We start from the raw sequence: 12209 nt of genomic DNA on the forward strand, positions 1-12209 counted from the left end.
AGGGATTAGAGTATTATTTACGTAATGTAGCTCAAAATATAGATAAATACTAAAACTAAATAAAATAGAGGATTCATGCAAGTAATAAGCTAAAGAAGAGTTGATTTTGCTACTAAAATGATGCTTAGATAATGGTAAGAATTAGCATTATCAGTACCGAAGGCCAAAATCCTTCAATAAAGTACTACTCTAGAGACCGCCGGAAAATCCTTCGATAAATAAAATTTACCGAAGGCTGAAGGTCGTCGGTAATAGTCCACCGGTAATAAATGAATTTCCTGTAGTGAGAGTTTGTGTAACCTGCTATAAATTTAACTTTTTTTTTCTCTCTTCTCGCATACCCTCTCATTTTCCTCCCTCTACAGTGTCTCTCCTCCATTGTTGCACCCACAAAAGCTAAAAAAACCTCCCATTTTCACCTTCTTTTTACCTTTTCTAACTCTCGAGTCATCTATTTGACGATCAGGAGGTGCCTAAACGACCACAACAGTGAGATCTATGTTTCTACCCAATCAATTTCTTCTATAGAGAAAATAAGTTTCTGCTCCTTTTTTCCTTTTGTTTTTTTTTCCTAAAATCTCTAGTTTAGGGGTGATGCATGTGTCGTCCACCTTTATTTTCTTGTTCCTTGTTGACCAGTGGTTATAAGGACTCACTTTGATTTCAATTCCACAATTTGTAGGTGTTTCTAGAGTTCCTTGCATTTGAAGCAATTGTTGGACGTTCTTAGAGATGTGTAAAACTATCTAAGGTTAGGGAAGCTAGTGACTTATCTTTGTTTCTATGATTGATTTGATATGTATAATTTATGATTTGGTAGCAGATTATGTTGAATTGGTTGAAGTGGAGACATTTGTTTTGGTATAACTTGTAAATTAATGATTTTGCTTGATCTTTAAATGCTTGTTGTTGTGAATAATATTTATGGAATGTGTTGGTGTGATCTGGATTTTCTTTGGATATGAATTTCTTTGGTATTGAAGGTTAGTGATGTTGAATTTGATTAAAGGTGGAAAAGAGTTGAACTAGTCTAGTTATAAGTGGTTTTGGTAAATTTTAAAGGTTGTGATGGGTGATTTTTAGAAGTATTAGTTTAAATGATGAAGGGATGATTTAGATCCTATGGTATTATTTATTAGGACTAGTTTGAGTTGTGAATTGGTAAATTTGTGATCTAAAGTAGAGTGATAAGTTGTTGGCTATGTTTGGAAAGGGTTTTAAGTGGAAGTTAGGGGTATAAAATGGTGAATTTTGGAAATAGAGGTTTTGAGGTGTTTTGGAGTGGTTGAGGTTTGTCTTACAGTCATTTGTGACTTGTTCAGATCCTTAAGTTGCTCATAAATGAGCTAGAACTGGTGGAATTAAATATTGGGCTCTAAAGAGAGGTTTTGGTCTATTTTGTGGTGAAATCTTGGGGTAAAATAGTTTAAAACTAGTTTAGGATGATTTATATACACTTGGTTAAGTTAGTAGTAGCTTATAATCTCATTTGGAAGTGGTAGAAGTTGGTAAACTTGCATATTAGAGATCATGGGAGGTCTAGGGGTGTTATGCATGAAGTTTTGAAGCTGCAAAATTATGCAGGGCTAGGCAAGCAAAATGGAACGAGTTTAGGAAGGTTCTGGTAGTGGGTCACGCCCAACCTGGGGAGCTTGCTGTTTTGACTCTCGTTGAGCGAGTATTTGGGGTGTTTGGCAGAGAGTTGCATAGGCTAAGCGAGTCAACTCGCTTAGCTTGCAAGTCTTGTTGTTTTGTCTCTTGTTGGGCGAGCAAAGGTTGCTCTCTGGGTGAGTGAGTGAGTTGAGGTTGCTTTTGGTTGTTTTGCTTTCCATTTCTATTATGTGTTTTCATGTATATGGTATGATGTTTTATATAATACTTAGAGGTATGTTTGTAACATATGATGGTATGGGGTTTGAGGTTGGAAGGGTTCTAAGGAGAATTCTTCATGATTGTATCGAATGTTGTTAGTATAAATGTAAGAACCTTGATGTGGGGGTTATCCTGACACTCTAATGATCGTCCATGCTCAGTTAGAGAGATGAGTCATGTCGTGTGAGTAGTAGGAGATCCTAGCCTAGGGGCCTTTCTTCAGTTGGCAAAAGGCGTTTTAACGGACTAACCTTGTGTGGTAGCTTTGAGTGGGTTAGTTGTTCCACCACTCAAGTGCAGAACTAGTCATGACTCGACATTTATATTATATTCGAATGGCTAAGTTTAGGTCTATGGTATGATTAAGATGTTTTGTTTACTATGTGCGAAGTATGATATATGATGGAATTTTATTTTACCATGTTGAATTGTTTTATCATTAGCTTACCCTTCTTATGTGTTCTATGTTTTTTGATCGTATGCATTGATTTTCTCTTTGGCAATTATCATCTGGTGAGTGTGAGCAGAGGATGATGATGTTTTGGTAGAACAAGCTTTTGATGAAGGATCAACAAATGTTTAATACTCCTTAGATTAGTTGCTCAATATATAGTTTTGACTTTAGTTGGCTTGTATATTAAGTTAAATTTGTAGTTATGTTTTGTATAGTGTTGTCAAAATGGGTAACCTGACCCAACCTGGTCAACTTATTAATGAGCCGAAAAAAATTGAACCCTGCATGACCCACTATGGATTAGTGGGTTAAACGGGTTGGCTCACTGTCTCACTTAATTACAAGTCTTTTTTTTTTCAAATCCAAAAAAAAATTACAAAGCTTTTATAGTTCAAATATAAATAAATTTTACTCTAAAATGATGTTTAACTCCAACAACAATTCAAAATAAAAAAAGTATCATATGATCCAAATGTAATCCAAAAGCAAACACAAAAAGCGAACAAATAAGTTTATAATATTAATAATCATTTTTGTGTTACTTATTCATTTATAAGATTAGAGTCTTGAATGGATAAATCCATGATATTTTGCTCTCTTGAAACATCTTTTTCTTTATTCATCTACAATACAATAAAAAAAAGTATTAACTAATAATATTGAGGGTTAAATATGTTTTTCGTCCCTTAAGTATCACACGATTTTGGTTTTAGTCTATACTCAAAACTTTGATGGTTTGTAGTCCTCATAGTTTTGAAACTCTTACTATTAGTCCTTAAAATTGGACGGCGTTAACTTTTAGTAGATGTGGCTAATGGCCAGCCCACGTGTGATGTCACCTTCCCTGGCTACTTTTAATTGACGTGGCAGTAAAGGTGTGGTGGTCGGTCGGCCTGGTGGGTTCTATTACAATCAACAGAACAATGCAATAGAAGCGGACTATATAAAAGACCGAACGGTGTTGGGCAAAGACCGAACGATTATGGTGATGGGTGGAGTGCAATATATGAAAGACCGAACGATGTTGGGAAAAGACCGAACGGTTATGGGCAAAGAACACCATGTCGACCACCAGACCGAGTGGCCAACCACCCACCAGGCCGACCGACCACTACACCTTTACTACCACGTCAATTAAAAGTAGTCAGGTGGCATGACACGTGGGATGGCCGTTAGCCACGTCAAACAAAAGTTAGCGCCATCCAATTTTAAGGACTAATAGTAAGAGTTTCAAAACTATGAGGACTAAAAACCATCAAAGTTTCGAGTAAGGATTAAAATCAAAATCGTGTGATACTTAAGGGACGAAAAACATATTTAACCCTAATATTGAAATACAAAGTAATAAGTGATTAAATTAAATTACGTGAGTTGGTGAGCCAACCCGGCTCACCATGGGTTTAACCTGGGTGAGCTGAGTTCTAATGGGCCAGTTTGAAAATTGGTCTGTATAAAAAAATTACCTTTTTTTCAAATCTAACCCGACTTGAACTGGTAGTGGACTGAGTCGACTAGCGAGTTTTAACCCATTTTGACAAGACTAATTTTGTATAACTATAATGCAATTTTATTTTTCATGGTCTTGTTAATTGTTATATTTTATTGAATATGTGATAGCTCCTCCATATACCGAAGCAGTAAACAAAAAATAAAGTTTATATAAAATACGCTCTACCGCCTCAGTTGTAGATAGAATCGGGGCAAAAATATCCCCTTTATTTATTGAATAAACCGAAGTAGTAAACGAAAATTTTTTTGAGAAAAATACCCTCTACCGCCTCGAGTGGATGAAGAATCACTGTCAAAGCCCCCACATACTGCCTCAGTTCCCTTAAACTGAGACAATAACAGAAGAAGTAAACAAAAAATTGAAAACAAATTTATTTAAAATACTCTCTACCACCTCGATTGCAAACAAAACCGAGGCAAAAAGACCCCCTTTACTATCATGGTTGCTATGAACCGAGGCAAAAAAATCCCCTGTTGCCTCGATTTAGAACCGAAGCTGAAAAACTACCATTTTTTTCCTTTCTAGATATACCTCGATTCATTATCTTTTTATGTATAGGCGAAAATAACCATTTTAGTTTCCTTTTGCTATACTAATATATTTATAATATGTGATTGGATGTTACACTCTCACTTTTACTTTTTATGGTTGGACATTTCAATGTGAGTTTAAGTTTTATATATTAAGTAAAAATAAAAAAATTAACAAAAAAAGCTATAAATTTATTGTCTTACAACTTTTGAGTTAAAAATAGTACTAATATCTAATGTGGGTTAAGTTCGTGTTTTATTAGTATTATATATTTTTAATGAATTTCTTAAAAGATCTATTAATAGTGTCAAAGTAAAAAAAAAAAAATCTTCCAGACAGAAATTTCATGCAAGTTATAGGATAAGAAAGTCACGCATGATTTAGAATGTTTATGTTCGGTAAGAAATATAAAAAAAGAAACATCTTTCATGGATGAATTATTAGGAATTCAAGTATAAATTTAAGTTTTCCAATAAAAAAAATTAAATATTTTATAAAATAAAAAATTCATAAATTTATTATAATAAATTTTTAGGTTAAAAATAATATTAATTTATTCATATGGTATCTAATGAAAAAAAAATCCATCAATATATTCCCTTAATCAGAAATGAATTTCTTCCATAATATTAATGCTGCGACTGCGACTACATCTTAATACTGCTATTACATGTGACATTCAAAGTTTAAAAATATCATAAGTACTCTTTATATTTGACTAGGTCAATTTGCTCACACACATATAAGTTTATTATTGGATTGACCAAGTGAAGCAAACGTGGTAGCATATCCTTTCAGAACAACACTACCTGCACTTTTCTGTTCTATCAATTTTTAAAATTATGCTCGAATATCTTAAATCATAAGAACATACTTCCTTCATGAATACAGCCTAATTAGAAACCTAATAAAAATGTTTATATATGCCTATCACGTTCTATGGAATGTCGCAAACCATTTTATTTCACAACCAATTATATATTTATTAAAATAATGTGGAGTGCAACATTCGGCATATACATTAAAAAATATGATGCATATTAAAAAAAATGTAAAGTGCAACATTCGGTATATACATTAAAAAATTATGATGCATATAGTACTCACATCAACGTGGGATAGTAGAGATTTGACTCTACTAAATAACAATATTCCATAATTTGTGTAAATAATATTAGGGTTTAGAATTAAAATAATTAATATTAAAGAAATTATATATTTCCATGTTAATCATATTTTTAATATCGGTCACTTTTAAAATTAGTGTAAAATTTTATGTTAGTTTGGTATTATATTGATATATACTAACTTTGACAAAGTAACTCAATTTCTGTGTAACTTACTAATAACACATTCCAAATTGAGTATGAAAGATAATAATATAAAAGTTATGGAGAAGATTTTTGTTGATAATTATGGTTAGTTTTTCTTCTTCCAACTAGGAGTATTTAGAGTTCGGTTTGAATTAAATATTTATCAAAAATAAAAAATTTAAATCAATTAACTTTTATTTTCACAAAAAAAAGCAAGATTTGCAGAAAAAAATAACTATTCCGTTAAAATGTGTAAATAACATATTTTCGTACCTAATTCGTATAAATTAAATAATACGAAAATAAAAAAATTAAATCGTATGACATAATTAATAATAGAAAAATTAATCACTTAATCAATTTGGTTTAATCTCATCAAATGTGTAAGCTGTAAATAATTATCATCAGATTTGGAGTTGAAGATAATAAAACTAACTATTTATAAAAATAAAATAACGAAAATAATTTATTTTCAATATATAACACGACTTTTTACCAAATATTAGGGAACTAAAATGCATTTAATTCAATTTTTTAGTATGATAACCTGCTCTTCAAAAAATGACATAAATTTGCAAATCGAAATAAATTTCTGGCATATGAAACTTTATGAAGGAAAACACATTAAAAATAAAATAACATTTGGATGAAATTTCTAGGATCTGTTTCATTTGTTACAGACGAAGACATGCAGCAGTGTCATTAAATGCAGACATAAACACAGCAATGTTAGCTAGCAGCAGCCATAGACAGGACAGTGCTACAAAACTAGTTATCTGACCCTTTTTCTTTTCCATCTTTCTCTGTATCTCTCACCTTTCTTTGTGTATTTTTCTACTCATCTTCTCTCTGTCAATACACATTCTCGTCAATTTGCTATTTTTTATTTCAACCGTTGCAGATGAAAGGTTACAAGTCCTGCATAACTTTTGTGCCATTTGCTCGAAAGTTTCAAAAACCGCGTGACTATTTATAACAAAGAAAAAGTCATTGCATACAGACACATATAAGCTTGAAAAATAGCTGTATAGTTGACCCTGACTTCTAAGTAGATTTTATCATTGAAGAAGCCAAGCGTGAGTAAAGGGTGTTGCCTTATGCCCATGAATATTCCTCTATAGTTGAACAATTCTAGTTCATCATAGCCTAGTTCTTCTAGTCGAACTGTTCAAGTTCACTCATTTTTGGCTATCTTTCTCAGAACTTGCATAGCTCTCATAATCTGTACCTCCTTAAAAGTTGTATATCCCAGAAAAGAATTTTCTGGGTAAGATTTGAAACTCATGCGGCACTTCATGGCTCTCTCTAGTGTACTTGCTATACTCATTCTGCAGTACTCATCGGTAGCACTGGTTTCTTCTGCAGGACCACCAAGTGGCTGGAAAACATTGCGTGGTGTGTTTCTATTTCTTCTTCCCTTTAGTCCTATATATGGTCCCTACTTATCTTCTTATTTGTTAGTTCTCTTATCTTTTTTACTCTTGTTTTAGTGAACTGATTATTTCAACCCTTTTAAGACAACCTTTTTGAGTCTTGTTACTGCAATTATCACAGCACTGAATAGTCATCAGTTTTTCTATCTCAAAAATGCTATTTTATTAATTTGAGAGTAAATAGTGTATGTACTCACACTGTCATTCAATCACAATTGTGAAACATGATAAGTTTGATTTTAGAATAACTATCTTGAAAATCTTACCTAACGTTCGATTTCCGAATGGCTGACAATAAATAGAAATTTGAACTCTTGAATCAATAATTATGACAATGAATTTAATTCATCTATAGAAGTTTAACATTTACAAAGTGAGTCAGGATACAATAAATTAGTTATAGCAGAGAGACAAGCATGCAATGAACTACAGATAATGATCTAGAATTTGATGGTGCTAACTGCTCAATAGGTTTTCATCTCTTGTGCATTTTAACTTGTATACATAAAAGCAGCCGAATTTTTGTCTTACTTCTTGATAAACTTTAAAAGCAAATCATTTGTATTTCATAGCAATTCGTTTGCTATGCAGGATCTCCACCAGTGGTCATAGCACGTGGCGGGTTTTCAGGGATATTTCCAGATTCAAGTTCACTTGCCTATAATTTGGCACTTAACACTAGTAATCCAGATGTGATTCTATGGTGTGATGTGCAATTAACAAAGGATGGCAATGGGATTTGTTTCCCAGAGCTAAAGCTAGACAATGCCACTGATATTTCAGTTGTTTACCAAGACAAGCAAAAGGATTACTTTGTTAATGGGGTCTCATCCCGGGGATGGTTTTCTGTAGACTACAACTTCAAAGAACTAGCAAATGTTTCTCGTGAGTTTGATCTATCTTAAGACCTTAGCATTTTTTGTTTTCTGGTTTGGATGATGTCTATATCTTTTTTATCAAGTAAGATATTTTTTTCAAAGATAAGGTGGGGTAAGTGGTGGCATTGAATACTCAATCATGAAACACAGTAGAAAGCATCAAATAGTCCCTGAATTGGTTGGCAACATGGTGGAAATTCAGTTCTTGACTTCAACAACTATCAATTCATTTTGTTCTTGACATTACAAAAAAGTATTCTAGTTTTCAATTTTTGGCATTATTAGTCAATTTGTTTCCTAACATTAGGAAGCAAATCGGCTAATATTTGTCTAATTCAAGGACTGATTGACTGATTTGATAATTGTTGGGAACTAGATTGATGGAAAATTATAGAAGCAAATTGATTGGTAATGCCAATTTCAGAGGCTAAATTCATGGCTTACTCATGGAATTTGTTCTTGGTGCTTGCCTTTGATCATAGCATGTCAGAACTGGGAAATATGTCCACTGTCCGTGCTCCTATTTGTTATATTATAATATGATAATCGTCTTGTTATTGAAACAGTTGTTCAGGGAGTTTACTCTCGGACTCCTAAGTTCGATGGCAACAAGCTTCCCATTCTCCATGTTCATGAAGTAGCTAACTTGATAAAATCGCCATCTACAGGCCTGTGGTTAAATATTCAGGTAACTGGAAAAAGAGTAATCGTGTCTTCTCCTTGAACTGGAATACATTCTTTGTTCCAAAGCAGATCCTAAACGTATGCAATTTAATATCTGTTGTTGATTAATTTTGCATTTTGAAATACAATGCAGCATGATTCGTTCTTCAAGCAACAAAATTTGAGTGTAGAAAAATTTCTACAATCTCTCATTCATAAAAAAGTACCTGTCAGTTACATTTCATCACCTGATGTGGATTTCTTAAAAAGAGTTAAATCAAGTTTCAGTCCTGGAACAACCAGCTTGATCTTCAGGGTTCTAGAGCAGTCTGAGATTGAACCTACAACCAATCAATCTTATGGTAAACTCCTGAAAAATCTTGCACAAATCAAGACATTTGCTTCAGGAATTCTTGTTCCCAAGGGCTATATATGGCCTGTAGACTCGAGCCTTTATCTGCAACCACATACCTCTCTTGTCTCAGATGCTCACAAAAAAAAGTTGCAAGTTTTTGTATCAGACCTTATCAATGATGTTCCATTTAGCTACAATTTCAGTTATGATCCTGTGGCTGAGTGTCTATCATTCTTTAATGTTAGTGATTTCTCTGTTGATGGTGTGTTGTCTGACTTCCCAGTTACTCCATCTGCAGCCATAAGTAAGTTTTGTTTCCTTTGTATAAGAATTCTAAACATTTATAATTGTAATCAGCATCCCATTCGGATTCTAAAATCTCATCTCTTACTGCAGATTGCTTTTCTGGCCTAGGGGAAAATCCCACTAAACAAGGTATAGTTTATTAGCTCTATCTACCGATTTGTTAGATCATTTTGTAGTTAACAAGTTATGGCTTGTATTGAGAGTGTTAGTCAGGGAACACAATATTTAAGTTGTCCTTATTGATTTGTTTCTTCTTTCATATCTTTCATGATAAAGTGGACACTTTGGTTATCACAAAATATGGAGCAAGTGGAGATACTCCTGCTTGTACTGACCTTGCATATAACAAAGCTAAATCAGACGGGGCAGATGTACTTGACTGTCCTGTTCAAATGTCCAAGGATGGAACACCCTTTTGCTTAAGCTCTGTAGACCTCTTAGAGACCACAACGGTTGATCATACAAACTTCACTACCCGTGCTACAACTATTCAGGAGATCAAAAACACCAGAGGCATATATACATTCAGCTTGACATGGGATGAGATAAAAACATTGACTCGTAAGTTGAATGATGTTTTTGAATGTTTCTTGCTTAGCTGTGGTATTGTTTCTTAATGTTTCTATGGCATGCTCTTCAATGCCAAACATGTTTTGGTTTGCAATTTGAGTAATCTATTCGGTCAAAGTACTAGGAAAGGTAACGGGAGGAAGAAAACAAAAAAATGCAATTGGTTCTCAAAAAATTTCTACGTCCCTCATTTTTTCTGTTATTTGCTTTTTAATGCAGCCTCAATATTGAAACCTTACGAGAAATTCAGACTGTTCCGAAATCCAAAATTGCAAAATCAAGGAAAGCTGATAACCTTGTCTGAGTTTTTGTCCTTGACTGAAGGTTCTCGCATCTTGATCGGCATAGAGGTGAGATCTTCCACCTCTATATTGGATTATATTTCACTATTTTAAAGAATGGTCCACCTTGATTTACTCCTTTTATGCTTAATTAATACCATTTTCGTTCATTCTGTTTTCAGAATGCTGCATATCTGGCAGAGAAGCAGAATTTAAATGTGATCACTGCAGTCCTTGATGCTCTAAACAAAACAAAACCAAGATCACACAAAGTTATGATTCAGTCAACTCATAGCTCTGTGCTTAAAATATTAGATAAATCCAAATTTGAAAGGGTTTACAAGGTTGATGAGAACATTGGCGATGCTTCTGAAACGGCTATTAAGGACATCAAAAGATTTGCTGATTCTGTGGTAATAGGAAAGAAGTCTGTTTTTCCTGAAACTGAAGCCTTTTTAGTTAACGCTACAAACATTGTGGCAAAGCTGAAGTCAGCTAAGCTCCGAGTTTATGTAGAAACTTTCAGCAATGAATTTGTATCTCAAGCATGGGACTACTACTCTGATGCATCTATTGAGATAAATTCATTTGTCATTGGAACCAAGGTCAATGGCATCATTACTGACTTCCCCAAGACAGCTGACAGATACAGGAGTAAGTTCAACCTTTTCTATCAACATTTGCTTCTTGAACAAGGATTTTGGAAAATTGACATCACTTGGTTCTTTCTTTGTGTTGGTACAACTTGAATGCTCAAAGTCTACTTGGTCTATGAAATTATGGAAAAGATTTAATTGTTGGGAATCCAAGTGTGAGTCTAAGTCTCACATGGGATGAAAATGAGAAAGTAGAACACTGTATAAAGATGAAAGACCCATTAACCCATTGCCTTAAAATTTTGGGGAAAAAGTGGTGTCAATACTTTATATGGTTGGGCTCATATGTTATTGATGTTTGTGTCTCTCCATGAACCTCTTCCTCGATATACTCAACACTAATAAATGTTTGTAGAATCAATTATGCCTTCATTGTTGATTTGATTATTGTTCTACTTGTTACAGGGAACTTGTGCTTAAAGCATGGCAAGAAAGCACCTTACATGAGCCCTATTGAACCTGGCAAACTTTATCGACAAATTTTTGAGTTATTCCTTCCACCACTCCCCCCTCCATCCCCAGTCTTGATCGATAGTAATGTTACAGAGGCACCTTTGCCCAGTGCTTATTGGCTGCTCCAAAAGGGGGTGCGGTAGCTCTAGCCCCCATTAAAGCATGAAGAAAAGTGAACAATAAAAATGAGTGTTGTGGATTCCATAGTTGGAAAGGGAGTGAAAGGATTTCTTTGTATGAGAAGTATTTAAACTCACTTGTGCCTCAACTTTTAACTATTGTGTATGATAACTCTCCATCGAAGTCTAAAAGAAATAATTAATTGATCATCTTTAATAGAGAGACCTATGGTTCACTATGAGTGTTTTGATGACTGTCGAGTGACATATAAGATCAATTACCATCTTAAATATTGTCAAAAGTAAAAAATTTTCAAGTTTTATCTTAAAAGACTAATTAAAAGGTGAAAAAATAAATAAAACATGAAGAAAAGTGAACAATAAAAAGTAAGTGTTGTGGATTCCATAGTTGGAAAGGGAGTGAAAGGATTTCTTTGTATGAGAAGTATTTAAACTCATTTGTGCCTCAACTTCTAACTATTGTGTATGATAACTCTCAATCGAAGTCCAAAAGAAATAATTAATTGATCATCTTTAATAGAGAGAGACCTATGGTTCACTACGAGTGTTTTGATTACGTCGATTGACATACAAGATCAATTACCATCTTAAATATTGTCAAAAGTAAAATTTTTTCAAGTTTTATCTTAAAAGACTAATTAAAAGGTGAAAAAAAAATATAAATTATCATAAAGTTCTTACTCGTGTTTTAAAAATAATAGTGAAGAGACAATCCATCACTATACAAATTCATCTACTTGGATAATAGTGAACAGGACATCACCTTAAAACGAACACAATGAATACACACTTAG

General features: G+C 33.5%; 1 protein-coding gene across 1 annotated transcript; it reads left to right on the forward strand.

Annotated features, from left to right (window-relative positions):
- The first annotated feature begins 6401 nt into the window (after positions 1–6401).
- LOC108341147 (glycerophosphodiester phosphodiesterase GDPDL3) lies at positions 6402–11953 on the forward strand. The gene is made up of 9 exons (XM_017578802.2): positions 6402–7075; positions 7705–7998; positions 8558–8679; positions 8809–9313; positions 9406–9444; positions 9592–9876; positions 10105–10235; positions 10349–10820; positions 11228–11953. Exons 1-9 carry the CDS (start codon positions 6964–6966, stop codon positions 11416–11418), a joined length of 2151 nt encoding a protein of 716 aa, XP_017434291.1. The 5' UTR covers positions 6402–6963; the 3' UTR covers positions 11419–11953.
- The last annotated feature ends 256 nt before the right edge of the window (positions 11954–12209 follow it).

Source organism: Vigna angularis, chromosome 6 (assembly GCF_016808095.1).
Source record: "Vigna angularis cultivar LongXiaoDou No.4 chromosome 6, ASM1680809v1, whole genome shotgun sequence".
NCBI lineage: Eukaryota > Viridiplantae > Streptophyta > Magnoliopsida > Fabales > Fabaceae > Vigna > Vigna angularis.

Coding starts and splice junctions, on each gene's coding strand:
- LOC108341147 (XM_017578802.2), top strand. CDS start 6,964: ATGCGGCACTTCATGGCTCTCTCTAGTGTACTTGCTATACTCATTCTG. Junction 9,314..9,405: donor TACTCCATCTGCAGCCATAA/GTAAGTTTTGTT, acceptor CTCTTACTGCAG/ATTGCTTTTCTGGCCTAGGG. Junction 10,236..10,348: donor GCATCTTGATCGGCATAGAG/GTGAGATCTTCC, acceptor TTCTGTTTTCAG/AATGCTGCATATCTGGCAGA.